The 19,298-nt window shown below is 41.8% G+C and overlaps 1 protein-coding gene across 1 annotated transcript in view; it reads left to right on the top strand.

The window, feature by feature from the left end:
* The window catches only part of LOC141265749 (maternal DNA replication licensing factor mcm3), a 46,229-nt gene that overhangs the window by 9,304 nt on the left and 17,627 nt on the right, over positions 1 to 19,298 (top strand). Inside the window, exons 3-11 of the mRNA XM_073679211.1 lie at positions 1,930 to 2,138; positions 3,687 to 3,817; positions 3,914 to 4,152; positions 4,344 to 4,452; positions 4,526 to 4,679; positions 4,759 to 4,890; positions 5,786 to 5,994; positions 17,019 to 17,193; positions 18,393 to 18,516. Coding sequence (XP_073535312.1) covers positions 1,930 to 2,138; positions 3,687 to 3,817; positions 3,914 to 4,152; positions 4,344 to 4,452; positions 4,526 to 4,679; positions 4,759 to 4,890; positions 5,786 to 5,994; positions 17,019 to 17,193; positions 18,393 to 18,516 — 1,482 coding nt within the window. The remainder of the gene's footprint in view (positions 1 to 1,929; positions 2,139 to 3,686; positions 3,818 to 3,913; positions 4,153 to 4,343; positions 4,453 to 4,525; positions 4,680 to 4,758; positions 4,891 to 5,785; positions 5,995 to 17,018; positions 17,194 to 18,392; positions 18,517 to 19,298) is intronic.

Here is a 19,298-nt window from a genome sequence, read left to right as displayed (position 1 = left end):
ACATGGTCCTGAAGATTTATCTGCCATAGTGGCAAGCAGGCAGTATAAAATATAGCCACAGGAGTCACATACAAGACACACAATATACAGGGTTGTCCAAAAGTAGGTGGCCAGAAAATAACATTTATTTTGATTTATGTATAAAATTATATTTACTAACACAAGCATAACATTGACAATTACATTTTATTCTGAACAATAATACAAAAGCCCTTAAATTTTATCAACGCAGGTGCTCAAACTGTTTTCCATTACAATTTGCACAGCTTTGAAGTCTGCCTCTTACGCTTCAACAAACATTTTTGGGTATTAATTTCTTGAAATGCATCTCTTATGTAATTTTTCAAATCACTGACACTTTTTGGTTTTCGACTGTAAACTTTGTCCTTGAGTACTCCCCAAAAGAAAAATCCATTGGGGTCAAGTCTGGTGAACATGCCGGCCAATCAAGTGGGCCTCTTCGGCCAATCCATTTATTAGGAAATGTTTCATCAAGATACTCGCGGACTACTCTTGAATAATGTGGAGGGGCCCCATCTTGTTGGAAATAAAGGTCATTTGATTTAGGCTGTTGCTGTAACTGGGGAACAACTTGATTCATTAGAATTTCGAGATGCTTATCTCCTGTGACTGTTCCATCAAAAAATATTGGTCCTAAAACACCAAAACTTGAAATACCACCACAAACACTGACACCAGGCTCATTTAGTTGTTGCTCTAATGTTAAATGCATGTTTTCATTATACCATTAAATACAATTATGTCTGTTAATATGGCCGGATAATTTGAAAGAAGCTTCATCACTCCACACAATGTTATCTAAAATTACTGGATTTTCTTCAATTTCGTTAAGCATAATCTCACTAAATTGCAGCCGCCTGTCTGGATCATCCTCCAATAACCCATGAATTAGACGTGGACGATAAGCTTTCCACCCAATAGATTTCAGGATTCGCATGATAGAAGCTCGTGAAATTCCCATTTCCAAAGAGGCTCTTCTGATGGACTTTTTTGGATTCTGAACAAATGTTTCAACAACAAGTTGTTTATTATCTTCTGTACAGACTGTTTTGGGTCGACCAGTTTTTGGAGCATTAAGGATTGAGCCAGTGGCATTGAATTTGTCACAAATGCGGTAAATGGTTTGTCTCTTTGGGGCTTGAGTACCAAATGTTTCAGCATTTTGAGATTTCCAATACTCTGTTAAAATCCATTTTCTTTGATCTGTATTTCAGTTATTTGCCATTATGTGTTATCTGAAAAAAAAACAGATTTGGGGGAGATTTATCTGTGAAAACTAGATCTGTGAAACTGGCTCAGTTGCCCTTAGCAACCAATCAGATTCCACCTTTCATTTTCGAAAGAGTTTGTGAGGAATGAAAAGTGGAATCTGATTGGTTGCTAAGGGCAACTGAGCCAGTTTCATTTTACAGCATGTTTGATAAATCTCCCCCTTCATAACCTTATTAGACTTTCTGTCCAGCAACTTTTGGACAACCCTGTATATAAGTATGTCCAAGTGGAAGAAAGAGTCAAGACGTATGCCCCTGGAATCTTACCAGAATCAGGCTAACAGGGGTCCTGGAGCGCTGCAGGTGAAGGTGGTAGTAAAACTTGCCTCAGAATAGCAAAATGTCTATTTTCAATACCAATTGTGATATGTAAAAAAAGAACAATTTCTAAAAGAAAAATACTTTTACCCCAATAACCTGATTTTAATTATTAGGTCCCTTTCAGATGATGGCTTCCCTTTACCTTCCCTGCTCACTTGCAGCAAATGCCTAGAGTGAAGAATGAATGTATCATCTGACTGCTGTGGTTAATTACTGCATAAGTCAGACTACAAGGACTGGAGATGTGAAAGTGAATATGAATATTGATGTTCAGTTTCTTTGGGGCTTTGTAATTAACTGGATTATTTAATTGCAGATTACTGAGTAATGCCTTTTTGGAGGTTATTGCTTTTCAAAGAGCGTTAAAGGATTTGGTGGCTTCCATTGATGCTACATATGCCAAGCAGTTTGAAGAGTTCAGCGTTGGGTTTGAAGGCAGTTTTGGAGGAAAGCACGTTTCACCTCGCACTCTGATAGCAGGTTTCCTGGGAAATCTGGTCTGTGTTGAAGGAATTGTTACAAAATGTAAATGTTTTTATTGTTCATTGTGGATTTAAACTTTCAATATACATTTATCATCAGTTCTAGTAGAACATCGTATTCGTGCCTTCACACGGTGTACTTGTATTGGAGCAGCTCGGTATAGTTGATAAAGGGAACCTGACAGGTCCCCCATGCCCTCCAACCCACCAGCATTTGAGTATTCCTTTATAAATTCCCTGACTAACTAGCCCTTTACTGTTTGGCACAAACAGATGTGTAAAGGGGTTTTTACAGTCTGTTTTTAATATGCAAATTAACTTTTTGACTAGTCGTTGGTTTCACCAGACTAGTCGTCCTACTTTTTTCTTAAACATCGGTTTGTGTCAAACAATATAACGGGCTAGTTAGTCAGGGAATTTATAAAGGAATGCTCAAATGCTGGTGGGTTGGAGCACATGGGGGACCTGTCAGGTTTCCTATCAGTAGTGAAGTTACTTTCTAAAAACCTAGTAACAGTTTGGAAGTTTATCCAGCCACATTGATAAAATCAGCATCCATGTATTTTGTTATCCCTTAGCAATGTATACTTCTATTTTTTTTCCTTTTATTTAATTCGCAAACAGAAATTAACTGAATCTTCAAAGAATTTCTGGGATCTGTTCATTTAAGTGGAAAAGTATAACCAAAAAAAGCATATATGGTAGTCAAAACTTTGTAATGAGAATTGAGCACCAATAACTTTAATGGAGGAGTGGGTGCTGATTCTTATTCGAGAGCCAGCAGGTGTTCGAGGACTGACTAAGGCTGCGTTCCCACGATGAGTACTTGGTGCGGTCTCAATGTTGCAGTATTTCTGTACCAATTAGTTAAATGAGGTCACTTGCGTTTTTTTTTTTTTTTTGTTGCTCTGTCATGTTTTGAATAAGCTGCTGTGTTTTGGATTCTTACTGTTGCTTATCTTTAATAAAACTGATAGTCATGTGTGGATTACATGTGGTTTTAGTGCGTTTCCGTTGCGGAAGTGCACTAAAATTGGATATGCGTTTTTTACTTGCGGATTTTCCTCACTTTATTCAAATCTATCGGGAAAGTCCACAAATAACTCATATTTCTTGCAATAGAAATTGACATATTGCCGCTTTCAAAACCACTCCACAAGTTAGTTTACACTGCAATAAAAAGCCGTTTTTTGCTTTCACTGTATTATACTGCATTTTTCATGCAGCAAAAATACACCGCACCAAATGCTCATTGTGAGAGCATTGCCTGTTAGGCTAAGTTCCATCGGTTGAAGAGGCCAGTAAGTGGGCTCTCCTTCAGGTGGGAGAGAACTCCTCAGTCTAACCAGACAACCATCTGCAGACAGCAGTTTCGGCATTTTTGCCTTGCATCAGTGCAGTGCAGCACCCTGTTTGGCTCACAAAGATACCAGCCATTACCCTGCTTTGTATGACTAATGTCAAAAACCCTGAAACAGCTCTCTACAGATGGTTGTCTGGTTTGGCTGGTAACTTCCCCATTGTATGAAAGAGCTAATTGGTATATGTTTTTTTTGTATTTTAAGCTGCTTTAGCTCTAGTTTCTTAATAGGTTCTTTGGTCCGACCGAAGGTCATGAGAAGTGTACATTACTGCCCAGCTACAAAGAAGACCCTGGAAAGAAAGTACACTGATCTTACAACACTTGAGGCGTTTCCATCCACTGCAATCTACCCCACCAAAGTAAGTATTGTAAAGTTTAGTTTCCTGTAATCTTTTCTTTATTGTTCAACCCTCTTTTGTACAAGAAGTATAGTGATTACTAATCTACGCTGTTAGGATGAAGAAAACAATCCACTTGAGACAGAATATGGGCTGAGCACATATAGAGATCATCAAACTGTGAGTATACAAGAAATGCCAGAGAGGGCTCCTGCCGGACAGCTGCCTCGCTCTGTTGATATCATTGCAGATGATGATCTAGTGGATAAATGTAAACCTGGCGACCGAGTCCAGATAGTAGGTGTATACCGCTGTTTACCATCCAAGCAGGGAGGATTCACATCTGGTACATTCAGGTAGGAGGGATAACTTTTTCTTTACTGCAAGTGTGTATTAGGTTTGTTTTTGTTTTTTTTTTCCATTGCAATATTTCACTGTTTCATGATGAGATCCACTGAATGAACCCACACTTATCTGGGTTAAACAAAAAACTTCGACATATTTGTTATCGACAGTTTATATTTTTGGTTTGTTGGCTTGCATTTAGGACAATATTATTGGCCAATAACGTCAAGCCGATGAGCAAAGAAATTGCCCCAACATTTTCAGCTGATGATGTTGCCAAAATCAAGAAATTCTGCAAAGTTCATTCAAAGGTAAAGGTTAAGCTTTAAGCAAAATAACCTATTGATGTTTTATCTACATGTTAATTTCTTATTCTTGCATTAGGATATTTTTGACCAGTTAAGCAAGTCTTTGGCACCAAGTATTCATGGCCATGATTATATTAAGAAAGCCATTCTATGTATGCTGCTTGGAGGAAATGAGAAGGTCCTTGAAAATGGAACTCGTATAAGAGGAGATATTAATGTTCTCCTTATAGGTAAAGACTGTTCAACATTGTCACATATTGTGTTTCTTTCTTAATTGGTATATTCAGTTGTATATATTGCATTTTCTAGGTGACCCATCTGTTGCAAAATCCCAGCTGCTCCGATATGTGTTGCACACCGCTCCTAGAGCCATTCCCACCACTGGTAGGGGATCCTCCGGAGTAGGGTTAACTGCAGCCGTTACAACTGATCAAGAAACAGGCAAGTTATGAGACTTTTCTTGCGTTTTCACAGTAGTGAAGTGAAGCCTTGCATGCTTTCTATTCGTGATGTAACTACTCCTAGGTTTAGACTTTATTTTTAATTAAAAAAATACAATTGGTTGTCAAATAGAAACAGATGTACTGAGATACATTGCAGACTAATTGGATAAAATGATTTTTTGGGGGATTTTCTCTGCGTTGCCGACTATACCTGTAATTTGGATCAAGGGTGTTCATAAAAGGATCCCAGGATCAAAGGGTTTTAATAGCGGTTTGTCAACTTGTTTCGATGTATACTGCTTCTTAATCAGTTTATCCTGATGAAGTGGTATGCTTCAAAATGCATTGACAAACCGCTATTAAAACTCTTAGATCCTGGGATCCGTTTCTGAACACCCTTGCTCCAAATTGCTGGTATCATTGGCAGCGCAGAGAAAAACCCCAAAACATCTTTTACGTCACTAATGGCTTTTATTTGAGGGGCTGCAGCAGTGGATTTAAAAAACAATATATTTTACTGTTGTGGTCATAGAACCATACCACATGAGCAATTCCCTGTTTTTTGTTTTGTTTTTTTCAAAATTTTTCCTAGTCATTGGATAAGACCCTATTTGCAATAATTGTTTTTCCATCATCTTCTATCACATTGCAAGGTAAGAAGTACACAATTAGCCCGAATCGTTATTGCATTTTTACTTGAATGACCAGATGGGCAGCCCCCATGAATCGCAATCCACAATAGGTCCTTGTGTCCATTAGTCAAGCAGCCAAGAGGCACATTGGTCTATACAGTCATAACTGCATTTGGAAGGAGCCCTATAATTCCACAGGCCAGGCTAAAGTCTAGATATACATATGCTGCACATGTGTAATAATCTACCTTTTCTTGTTAGGGGAGAGGCGTCTTGAGGCTGGTGCTATGGTGCTCGCTGACAGAGGTGTTGTATGTATCGATGAATTTGACAAAATGTCTGACATGGACAGGACTGCTATACATGAAGTCATGGAGCAAGGTCGTGTGACAATAGCGAAAGCTGGGATCCAAGCAAGATTAAATGCCCGGTGCAGTGTTCTGGCTGCAGCCAATCCAGTTTATGGAAGGGTATGTTTTGATATATGGTCTGCATCTTTCAACATGACCCTTTTAATGTTTGATTGTGTTTGGAGATAAATTGCTATATCTAGACAGGATCCTGAGTTTTCTCTTATTAGTTATTTGTGTTTTGGGGTATCATAACATCTGCGCAGGAGGCTTTTATGAGTCTTGATCACAGATTCCATCACGTGTGGGAACAAAATGGCACTATATGATAAAATGATGGGCAACCTGAGGGGCCACCGTAGAGAACTTTCATGTGACAGTGCTGGATCCCCCATCGTGTCACACCCAGCATCCACTGCGCGCTCTGTCAATGAATGCGCGTGCAGTGGATGCATGGTGTGACGGGATGGGGTATAACCCCGCCCACAGCCCATCACTCACCGTGGAACGCGAAACAGGAGACCCCTTGGCTGCAGCCGCAAATAGCGAACCTTGTTAGCGAGGACCAAGGAGCGGCGCTGCCTGTGCGGGTACTTCTGTACTAGCACCGGTCATCTCCCGGCTGCATCGCCGCTGATCTCCAGACGGTGGCCTGCGTGTTTCAAATCCTGCGCCAGTCGCTGATTGGTCGCAGCCAGCCGGCCTCGACCAATCAGAGAAGCTGTGTTTTAAACTTTGCGCCAATATCGCTGATTGGTCGCGGCCAGGCGGGTGCGGCCGATCAGCAAAGCGTGTTTCAAATCCGGCGCCAATTCGCGGCCGGACTGCTCTCGTTGCTGATTTGTGGCGGCCGCCGGCCGCGACCAATCAGGAAAGCGGTGTTTTAAATTTCGCGCCAATATCGCTGATTGGTCGCGGCCGCGACCAATCAGCGAACCGTGTTAGTGACGACCGGGGTGCGCTGACCTCCATGCGGCTACCGCCAGATCAGCGGCTAGGGCCGCTGATCTCCCGACGGCAAGTGTGAAGGGGGGAGCGGCGCCGCCTAGGCTGCCAGTCGGCTCCCGGCTGCATCGGCGCTGACCTCCGTGCGGCAGATGAGCCGCTAACGGCCGCCATCTTGTTCTGAAATCCCGCGTCGCTGATTGGCCGTAACAGTCAGCGACGCAAGATTTCCTGGACGGACAGACAGACTGGATAAGCCGATTATATAGTAGATAATGTGTCATGGAAAAAGGTCTCAATCAGTGTGACATGTTGAAATGTTCCAGAGTTATTGCTATATAAAGTGACACATGTCAGAAAAAAATTAGTTCGATCACTAAGGGGAACCCACTAGGTAGAACCCAGTTATTGAATTATACACCATTGTGTTCACTTTAAGGACTTTGTGAGTGCAATGGGCCGCTCCTTGTAACACCTGTATATTTCGGTAGTCTGATGGGCAGTGATGCATTCTAGTGCCTGTCTGAGTTTGACGCCAAACTGTGTACGTACACGCTCCCACCGTAATCCTTGCCTGAGCTCAGGACTTACCGAACTGTCTGGTCGTTGCAGAGATAAGCCCGCCTGGACGACGGCTGTTTGATCAAGGGATGACTGGTTTCTAACCGGTGTGTGGTACCACAGCTGACTTGCTGGAGGGCCCTCCGGGTGCGTCAGACATCGGATTCTGGGGATTTCAGCTCAGCGGATGGCGCTTGACGTAAACGTCACACGTCCTCCTTCTTCCAGCTCTCACCTCGCTCTCCTAATACGGCCACCAAACCAACGGCCACTGAACCAACGTCTACCTGGCAGGCACTTCCTCCCAATTGTCTCCACTGCCCCCTGGCCTGGGGCTCTGTCCGGTTCTGCCCAAATTGCAGTTCACACCAGCAGAACTGAGTTAATTTATCATAACACCACTTTCTGTCAACAGAACAGCTGTTTTTTTTTCTCCTCACAGAACTGAGGTAACTCCCTCTGAAAAAAAAAATCCTGTACAAACAAGTTTAAAGGGAATCTGTCACCCCCGAGGTGTGTAAAACCTATTATGGGCAAACAGGTGATCGAAATGTTAATCTAGTCCTACCTGTATGCCTCATATTAGTGGTCTTGTTGTTGTGAATCTTATATTCTATCTTTATGATAATGATTCCTTCCAGGCCCCGGGGCCGGACGAAATCTCTGCCTCCTCTCTTTATTATAATAGTACCCCCCTCCCTGCACGTCAGTGTCCGGTGATGTGCAATTGCGCCACTGTAATCCCGCGCCTTCACTTTGCACTCCCTCCACGATCCTCCCTCCTATGGGAGGAAGTCGCAATGACTCGCCTGTGCAGAAGATCATGGAATACACAGCGCAGGTGCCAGCGAGTCGCTGCAACTTTCTCCCATACAAAGGAGAAGGCTTAGGCCCTGGATTACGGTGCCGTAAGTGCACGTCACATGGCACTGTGGGTCACTTGAGGGGAGATTCTGCTCTTCTAGCACGTAGGGGCTCTGTATATGGAGTCCGCAAACTATTCTAGGAAAATCTGTGCTCCAGGGGGCAAATAGCGCTCTTTCCGACCCTTCCCCCTGCAACCATAGATGAATTCTTTCAGAGCTGTAGTTTGTAAAATGGTGTCGCTTATGAGGGGTTCTGCTGTTACACCTCAGGGACTCTGCCAATGTGACATGGCACCCTCAAACCATTCCAGCAAAATCTGAACTGCAATATGGCGCTTCCAATATGCCCTTCTTCCCTTTTGAGCTTTGCACTGTGCCTCAAAAGTAGCTTTCCCCCACATATGGGGTATCGCCGTACTCAGGAGAAATTCCGCAAAAAAATTTTGGTCCATTTCTCCTGTTTCCCTTGTCATTAATATAAAATTTGAGGCTAAGAATATTTTTGTGGAAAAAATGATTATTTTTTTTTTTTTTATTTTCACGCCTGTTATAAACTTCTGTGAAGCACCTGGGGGTTCAAGGTGCTCACCAAACATCTAGATACATTCCTTGAAGGGTCTATTTTCCAAAATGGGGTAATTTGTGGGGGTTTCCACTGTTTAGGCACATCAGGGGCTCCCCAAATGCGACATTGCGTCCGCTCTCTATTTCAGCCAACTTTGTGTCCAAAAAGTCAAATGGCGCTCCTTCCAATCAGTGGTTTTCCCCCGCATATGGGTTATCCGCCTGCTCAGGAGAAGTTGCAGAACAAATATTTTGGGTCCATTTTTCCTAGTACCTTTTGTGAAAAAAAAAAAAATTGGGTCTTGAAAAAAATTAACATTTAATTTTTTTTCTTCCATGTTGCTTCAGTTCCAGTGAAGCAGCTGAAGGGTTAAAATTTCTTGAATGTGGTTTTGAGCACCTTGAGGGGGGTGCAGTTTTTAGAATGGTGTCATGTTTGGGTATTTTCTGTCATATAGACCCCTAAACGGCACCTCAAATGTGATGTGGTCCCTGAAAAAAAAAGTTTTGTAAATTTTGTTGGAAAAATGAGAAATCGCTGGTCAACTTTTATCCCTTATAACTTCCAAACAAACAAATTGTTTCAAAAGTTGTGCTGATGTAAAGTAGACATGTGGGAAATGTTATTCATTAACTATTTTGTGTGACATATCTCTCTGATTTAGGGGCATGAAAATTTAAAGTTTGAAAGCTGAAATTTTTAAAAGTTTTTTTTCAGAATTTCTCATTTATTTGGTCGCCCATGACAGCACCATGTAAGAGAGGATCCGCCCATCAAGGACAGGAAACCTACAGGTTAAAAAGGGCGGCCCTCTCCTCCCGCCTCAGTTTTAGGTTTCCTGTCCATGATTGGGGACCTTGCAGGCTTACCTGCAGAAGATGGACTCCTGTCCCAGAGAGGGCCACAGGAATACTCTCCTGGCTAGCAGAAAACCTGTTACCACCCGTATTTATGCCAGGACCTGGAGAAAGTTTCTGTCTTTTGCAGAAGTTAAGGTGGAGGAGGGGCCCCTTATTGGGAAAATTCTGGAATTTCTGCAGCGGGGCTTAGAATTGGGTCTCACTACCAGTACCTTGAAAGTACAGGTGTTGGCGTTGGGAGCTTTATTTTCTTCCAATATTGCAGATAACTATTGGATAGGCCGTTTTATAAAAGCTTCCTTTAGGTGTAGACCCATTACCAAAGTAAAGATGTCTCCCTGGGATTTGAATTTTGTATTAGATGCCTTGACCAGTCCTCCTTTTGAGCCACTAGATTTAGTCTCCCCCAAAATTATTTTTCTAAAGACGGTCCTGTTAGTAGCCCTAACTTCAGCCAGGAGCGTTAGTGACCTACAGGCCCTTTCAATATGCCCTCCATTTACGCAAATTCTGGACGATAGGATTATATTAAAACCTGATCCAGCCTTTCTTCCTAAAGTGGCCACTCGATTCCATAGAACCCAGGAAATAGTTCTCCCAACTTTTTGCTTCCCGCCCAAAAATCAAAAGGAGGAGAGACTTCACACTTTAGACGTTAGGAGCTGCGTACTAAAGTACTTAGAAGTATCACGTGGCTTTAGAAAAGATAAGGCCCTATTTATTTGCTATCAGGGGGCTAGGAAGGGTTGTAAGGCCTCAAAGGCTACAATCGCTAGATGGATCAAGGAGGCCATTTCCCTCGCATACTCCTCAGGGGATAAAGAGATACCGGAGGGATTGAGGGCGCGTTCTACCAGAGCGGTATCAACCTCCTGGGCGGAGAAGACAGGGCTTTCCATTGAGGAAATTTGTAAGGCTGCCACTTGGTCTTCTCCCTCTACTTTCTATAGGCACTATAGATTGGATCTGGGTGGCTCTGCAGATCTCGCTTTCGGGAGAAGGGTGCTTCAAGCTGTGGTCCCTCCCTAATTTCCTTTGTCTCTGTAATTCTCTCACGTGGTGCTGTCATGGGCGACCGAATAAAGCCTTAGTTACTTACCGGTAACGGGATTTTTCGGAGCCCATGACAGCACCCGTATATTCCCTCCCTTCACTGGTGTTGTGCACTCCTGTAGATTTGATTTCTTTTTGTGCACCCTTGCGGGAAATTGATGAAAAGTAATGTACTTAATGTGATTGTTTTTTTTATAACTAATCTTGGCGGTACTCTCATGCTCTGTTAACTAAACTGAGGCGGGAAGAGAGGGCTGCCCTTTTTAACCTGTAGGTTTCCTGTCCTTGATGGGCGGATCCTCTCTCTCAGGTGGTGCTGTCATGGGCTCCGAAAAATCCCGTTACCGGTAAGTAACTAAGGCTTTTTTTTCACAAATAAAGTCATATCGAAAAAATATTACCACTATCATGAAGTACAATATGTCATGAAAAACAGTCTCCGAATCAGGGAGATCCGTTGAAGCGTTCCAGAGTTATTGACTCCTAAAGTGACAGTGGTCAGGTTTCAAAATTTAAGCCTGATCATTAACCTACAAAATGGCTCGGTCCTTATGGGGTTAAGCTAAAAGTAATGAAGCTATTACAGGGGAAACAGTGGCCTCCTGTGGCCGGTGATTAGTACTGCAGGCAGCAATATTGTAAATTGTACATTACTAATAAAATGGAACAGCTGCAAATTACATGCAAACTGTTAATGGTAGGTGATGGTCAGTGGCATATTCCCTATCACCTCACAATAGAACTTGCTTTGAGAGAATTTCTGGCCAAGTTACAGCAGTATGAAACAGGACAGGCTTATTCAATAACATCTAAGTTTTATTGTGAAATGCAGCAACTTGAGATCAATTAGCCAAGAATTTTGAGTCAACAGTCCTGAAATCCATGCTTTCACTTTTTCAAACATTTTGATATTCGATTTGAAAAAAAAAAAAAACTTGTCCAGCAACATTTTCCACACTGTTAAAGCATCGGATAGCAGGCTAATATGGTTTTGCATTGCCACGCGGGCCTCCCCAGCTATGACATCTAGTGGATTATCATACCTTGTACAGCGATGATCAGTACCTCAGCCATCACAGATCAGAAATCAGCGGTTCCCAGAGGAGCACAGTTTGTAAGTCAGCAGTTTTCCATCTCCAGAGTTACTGGGCAAGTCTCTTTTCTGTAGAGTGTAAGCTCTCATGGTCAGCAGCTCCTCACTCTTTCTCAATTACAAGTTTTCCAGTATTTAATTGCGGCAGATTAAATTGTTGGAGAAAATCCGGTCAGCGAATTTGAATTTCAAAGAATCCGCTCATCTCTAGCTGCAACATTTTAGATAAAACCGTTTTAAATATAGCTGGGACCAGAAAGAAGAATTAAGGGAGGGAAGCTCCCCAACTGGCTTAGCTTGATTGACAGGTCACTGTCAATTTTTTTTTTTTTTTTTTATTTTTTTTTTTAGATAGACCTGGAAATTAAGCAGCAAAAGCAGAGTTCACTTATGTGAAGAATCCTCTATTTCATCTACTCTTCTCCTGCAGTAGCCCATCAATCATGAATATGAGATAATGTATGTGTATGCATGCATACATAAGTATTCAGACCCCTTTAAATTTTTCACTTTGTTTCATTGCAGCCATTTGGTAAATTCTAAAAAGTTCATTTTTTTTTCTCATTAATGTACACTCTGCACCCCATCTTGACTGAAAAAAAACCAACAAAAATGTAGAAATTTTTGCAGATGTATTAAAAAAGAAAAACTGAAATATCACATGGTCATAAGTATTCAGACCCTTAGCTCAGACACTCATTTAAGTCACATGCTGTCCATTTCCTTGTGATCCTCCTTGAGATGGTTCTACCCCTTCATTGGAGTCCAGCTGTGTTTAATTAAACTGATAGGACTTGATTTGGAAAGGCACACATCTGTCTATATAAGACCTCACAGCTCACAGTGCATGTCAGAATAAATGAGAATCATGAGCTCAAAGGAACTGCCTAAGGACCTCAGAGACAGAATTGTGGCAAGGCACAGATCTGGCCAAGGTTACAAAAGAATTTCTGCATTACTCAAGGTTCCTAAGAGCACAGTGGCCTCCATAATCCTTAAATGGAAGAAGTTTGGGACCACCAGAAGTCTTCCTAGACCTGGCTCTCCAGCCAAACTGAGCAATCGTGGGAGAAGAGCCTTGGTGAGAGATGTAAAGAAGAACCCCAAGATCACTGTGGCTGAGATGCAGTAAGAAGATAGGAGAAAGTTCCACAAAGTCAACTATCACTGCAGCCCTCCACCAGTTGGGCCTTTATGGCAGAGTGGCCCGACGGAAGCCTCTCCTCAGTGCAAGACATATGAAAGCCCTCATAGAGTTTGCGCAAAAACACATGAAGGACTCCCAGACAATAAGAAATAAGGCTCTCTGGTTTGATGAGACGAAGATAGAACTTTTTGGTGATAATTCTAAGCGGTATGTGTGGAGAAAACCAGGCACTGCTCATCACCGGCCCAATACAATCCCAACAGTGAAACATGGTGGTGGCAGCATCATGCTATGGGGGTGTTTTTCAGATGCAGGGACAGGACGACTGGTTGCAATTGAAGGAAACATGAATGCGGCCAAGTACAGAGATATCCTAGATGAAAACCTCTTCCAGAGTGATCTGGATCTCCGACTTGGCCGAAGGTTCACCTTCCAACAAGACAATGACCCTAAGCACACAGCTAAAATAACAAAGGAGTGGCTTCAGAACAACTCTGTGACCATTCTTGACTGGCCCAGCCAGAGCCCTGACCTAAACCCAATTGAGAATCTCTGGAGAGACCTGAAAATGGCTGTTCACCATCCAACCTGACTGAACTGGAGAGGATCCCCAAATACAGGTGTGAAAAACTTGTTGCATCATTCCCAAGAAGACTCATGGCTGTACTAGCTCAAAAGGGTGCTTCTACTCAATACTGAGCAAAGGGTCTGAATACTTAGGACCATGTGATATTTCAGTTTTTCTTTTTTAATGAATTTGCAAAAATTTCTACATTTCTGTTTTTTTTTCAGTCAAGATGGGGTGCAGAGTGTACTTTAATGAGAAAAAAATAATTATCTTTTTAGAATTTACCAAATGGCTGCAATGAAACAAAGTGAAAAATTTAAAGGGGTCTGAATACTTTCCGTACCCACTGTACATACATTCATTCATTCATTTTAGCGTTGCCTACGTGACATTGTAGAAGTTGTAATAAAATAACCAAGGGCTGATGAACCAATCGCCAGTTCTGATAACACAAGACTTAATACAGAAGTCAGTATGGAGAGGAGATCGAAGGATTGTCTTCAGCTATTTGTAAAAGGGGACAGATCGTCCCTGAAATGCATAGCCCATAGCTTCTACCATCTCAAGTGAGCAGGTAGGTGGATATATTTTTTTGATAGAAAATATTTTATATCTGCGATTCACACAGGGAGCGCCTTTGTTTTTATCTTCAGCAATATGATGTAGGGACAGAGACCCTGATTCCAGTGATGTATTACTTTGCATGCAGTAGTTGTGATAAAAAACGCAGTACCTAAAGGGGACAGATCATCCCTGAAATGCGTATCCCAATAAAGTCTCAAGTTCACTGTTCTCCTGTATCATTCATGGCAACACCCAGATGATGCCACGATCTCCTCTCCTTTCTGGCTTCCACCATATTGCTGTCAGAATACATAGCAAAAAACCTGCAGACAGATTCACTTTAATGCCAAAGTTTTCAAATTTGAGCACATATGGCAGCCCATTAATTATTCCTCTGGGTAGGCTATTCTTTCTAAGGACATTCACCTTTCCGCTCATTTCAATTTGCAGTTTGTATGTGATTAGTGCTTTGCATTCAGTGTCTGTACCTTTGTACACTTCTCTACTTGCCTTGTCCTGTTTTGTGGAATATTTCTGGTTTGATTTGACACTACTTAAATAAGAATAGCTTATTGAGACAGATGACACATTTTACTTTAAGTCTTGGGGTATTATCTCTTCATAAAAATGGTGGGACTAGCTACTATTTTATGTTTTTTTGTTTTTTTTTTATACTGACTTACAAAATAACCTTTTTTAAGTACCCATCGTCCACTACGGTAATATATATATTTTTTCCATTTAATCTCCACAGCAGTATTGTATGCTAGCTACGCATTGTTCATTTCTATTTTTGTATGTTAAAAAATGTAATTAAAATATTGAGATGAAGACTCTAGCGGTGTTAAGATTGTTGCCAAAGACCTTTCAGAACTGTTAAATTCTCACTCCACAAGACCGATCTCCTTATGGGCAAATATCCCTGATCAAATTTGCAAGGTGGCCTCTTGGTCTAGTTTTCATACCTTTTTCTAGACATTGTACAATGAGCCTTTTAGATGTAAAACCCATCAGGCTATTGTCCCTCCCTAATGCTATTGTAATTTGATGATTCTATGCCCTTGTGGGCAAAGACCCATAAAAAGGGAATTGTTCATACTGGTAACAGAGTTTCCATGAGTCCTCTCTGAAGGCACTGGGCTCTTACCTCCCTGTTTTTATAATTGAGTTATTAATTCTGAATAAAATTTCTTGTGTAATCCTTATGGTGTAGTCATTCAGAAGACACTAGGGGGACATGGGGAGGGGTGGGGGGGACCCATATAACCTGAGTTCTTCTCTTCCGTCATGGAGGACTCATGAAATCCGAATTATAGGTAGGAATAATTCCCTTTTTATGGAGATACATGACATTCAGAATAAATTCTTAGATCAGAAAGAAATCGGGCACCTTTTTTTAGTGAACTTATCGCAACTCAATCTCTTGAGCTCTGTAGTTTAACTGCTCTTTCGCTAAATTATCCCCTTCTATGCCCCCTTGTTAATTAGTCCTTGGTATCAATAAATTATAGATATCTGTATGCACCCTTCATATATTTTCATGTATACACTTCTTATCAATGAAATTGCAACCTCAAGAAGGAAGTCGTGGAATTATGGAAACCACAGTATTGAGACATGTTAATGATATGCAAATGTAAAAAATGTATTCAGTAACGAGTGTGAGCTCCACACACAGAAATACATGCACTTGGCATGTCAAGACATGTGTCAGTGAGGTTGTCTAAGAAATGTTTTACCACGTTGAATACACTTGGGTGTGCAAATCATCAAAATCTGCTTCTGGCAGCTTCCTTTGTTGCTGATAATGGTGTTCATAATGGTGTTCCAGATGTGCTTGATAAGAGTCAAGTCTAGAGACTCTGCAGGCGATCGTAGCATGTTTAGGCCACGCAGGCTGCTTATTCTAAAATGAGCAACATGCGGCCTGGCGTAGTCATGTTGAAAAACAGATCCTCGGACACTTTGAAGAAATAGTCGTACGGCTGGTTTCACAATCCAATCAATGTAATGGCAAGTTTTTAGTGTACCTAGAGTGAAGGCTAGAGGGGTTCGGCTTCCGTATATTGTCAACCCACACTCTAATCCCAAGAGTAAGCGTGTGATGTTCTCTCATGAAGGCCTCTTGACGGTGTTGTGTACAAGACAAAAGTGTGACTTATTGCAGAAAAGGCTAGACCATTCCAGCCTTTATTGCTGACTTGCTATAAACCATCATGGCCTTTGAGAGCGGTGGCATGCTGTGCAGCTACAGGTGTTTAACTGACGTCTGCCTTGTAGCCTAATGACATGCAAAAGCCTTCTAATTTCTTCTAATATAGCTTGTGTAGACACTGTTTGATGTTGGTGCGTAACATCCAATTTCACTTGCACATAAAGGATCTATTGGAAAGTGGTGCTACGGCCATTCCTCCAGTGTTTCCAAGAAGCAGTTTCTCAATACGACAATGACAGGCAGCATATTGCTCGTGCTACGGTGAGTAGCCTCTGTGGCCTAAATGTGCTACCATGGCCTGCAGCGTCTCCGGACTTGTCTCTCATCGAACAGTCCAAAGTCACTGGTCAGCGGCAGCTCAGGAGTTGCGTGTCCAGGTGCATTCAGGGAGGCAGAACATTCTTCAGGCTGTCATTAATAAGGCTATTGATGGCAGCCAAGATGTGTAAGTGCCTGTATTTCTGTGTGGTGTGCTCATACTTGATGATGAATAAATCGAAATGTTTTGAAAATGTTTTACATGTTTTCATCATTTGCATATATCATTAACATGTCTATCCATCCTGTGATTTCCAGAATTCCTTAACTTTTCCTTGTTTGTTGTCATTTTTGTTTTCTCCCCCCCCCCCCCCCCCCAGTGCATAATTTAGATTGATCACTGTTGACAACCTTTTGTATTTTTATATTAACATATTTTTATTTTACAGTATGATCAGTATAGGACACCTATGGAAAACATTGGCTTACAAGATTCTCTGCTTTCAAGGTTTGATCTGTTATTTATTGTTCTGGATCAAATGGACGCAGATAATGATCGTGAAATTGCCGATCATGTGCTGAGAATACACAGATATAGGACACCTGGAGAGCAGGATGGCTATGGTATGCCCGAATATCTGCATCTTAGTAATAGTTGTGACTGTATCTCTTGTTCTATTTCGAAGAAATACCATAATAAGATTTATGTATATTCTTGTTTGGCCCCTTTTCTAGCTAATTTGAATTTCTTAAAGGGGTTGTCTCGAGTTGGGAAGTTATCCCCTATTTATGAGATAGGGGGTAACTTCCCAATTGCTGGGCGTGTGGCTGTTGGAACCACTAGTGATCCTGAGAAATTGTGTTCTGATGAGGTCTGTGTGAATTGAGCAGTGGCTGATGATGCACACTGCCAATATTCATTCTTATGAGAGTGCCAGCAGAGCCTGGACTCGGCTGGTCTTTATCTCCATCAGTTCCATTAAGAATGAATGGAGTGGCACTGCACATGATTGACCACCGCTCCACTTACACAGGGCTCTTCAGAGCCTCCGTTATCTGGATCAGTAGAGTTCCCAGCAATCGGACTCCCAGTGATCAGGAAGTTATCACATAGGGAGCGGATAACTTTTAAATGGGAGAATACTCCTTTACCTGGCGTCCTCATCACTCAAATACATGGTTACATATTTCTAACTTTTCAGCCCTGGGCTGGGCAGTTAGACAATATGCAGAATCTATTGAAACCTATAAATGAACCTATTGATTGAAGGAGATGTTGGAGTTTAAAACCTAAAATCTTCCTGATTTTTTATTTTTCTTTTTTTCCCTCTGGAAATGAAACCCTTGTCTATGAGCAGTTTCACGTGTTGTAGCTGGACCCCATTTGAAGTGAATACGGATTGAGGCTGTTTTTAGAGAAAATCCTTCTTTTTTTAATGTCTGACAATCCATTTTAGCATTATATCTGTGTGATTGAACAGCTAGCTTAAATACAATACTAACACAATTAGTTCTTCGTTCAGCCATGGCAAGATCTGCTGACCTATGCTATATCTGTGTATGACCAGATTTCCTGTCATGCATAGAAAAAGATGACCAAATGCCTTGTAATTGTGATTGGCCTCATTGAGCAATCATAAAAATCCATGGCATTGTGAACAAACTGGATCAGGAACCATTTAGGATAAGTAAATACTATGAAGAAAACCACTCAGTAAACAGTTACTCTTCCTGTAGCTGTACTGTTGAGTGAAGTTACCAGGCTCCTAAAATTTTGTGAATGACTGATGCCTAAATAAACTGACTTTTTTTCCCATTCATAGCTTTGCCTCTTGGGTGCAGTGTTGAAATTTTTACTACTGACGATCCAAATGCTACTGATGTCACTGATCAAGAGCTGCAGATCTATGAGAAACACGATACTCTTCTGCATGGACCACGGAAAAAGTTTGTAGTTTTCAGTATTGCTTTTCTTATAGTGAAACTGTCAGGTCCAATACTGCCTTTAATCTGCAGGTTAATAGCATTATGAAGGTGACTAAATGCTAGTGTGGCACCCGAGAGAAAATCAACTTTGCCGGAAGCACGCCCTTCTGTGAGCGGTGACTGTAGTTGCTTCATTCACACATGCGTGACTGAAAGCCGGCGGCTCCTGGGAGGAATAAAGTTAATTTTCTCCCAGTTGCGACACTCAATACAGCCCCTGGGTACCTTCATAACGCTATTAACCTGCAGGCTAATAGCGTTATCGAACATGACAGGTTCCTTTTTAAGATCCCATACTCATTAGCTAAGTCTCCGAACCTGCCAGTTTTGGCCGAATGGGCCACCACCTAATGTATTTAGAGCCTCTCGATTCTTTTCCTCCCAGATTCCCCTCCTCCCCAATCCCCATCACCATCCAACAGAATCCGCCTGAAAGACCTTGTTTGCACTATACCAGCTGAGTGACTCTTATAGAAAACACAGGAGCACTTGGCTGAACAATCATTCGATAGCTGACAGCTATCTAATGTGTATGAAGGTTACAATAGTCTGTTCCTTCAGTTCTGGAACATTAGACCCTAATTTATCAAAGCTTTTACGCCAAAAAAGTGGTATGACGTAAAAGCACTGAAAGGTTGCAAAATTTTGGTGTTTCTTCCAGTTCCGCCGAAGCTAGAATGGGGATGCGTCAGGGGTGTGACGCCACAGCTTGTTTAATTCACCTGTGGCATTTTATACGGCAG

Source organism: Phyllobates terribilis, unplaced genomic scaffold (genome assembly GCF_046119375.1).
Source record: "Phyllobates terribilis strain yellow unplaced genomic scaffold, ASM4611937v1 Scaffold_4__5_contigs__length_816908805, whole genome shotgun sequence".
Classification (NCBI taxonomy): Eukaryota; Metazoa; Chordata; class Amphibia; order Anura; family Dendrobatidae; genus Phyllobates; species Phyllobates terribilis.
This window is presented reverse-complemented; position numbering and strand designations above follow the sequence as displayed.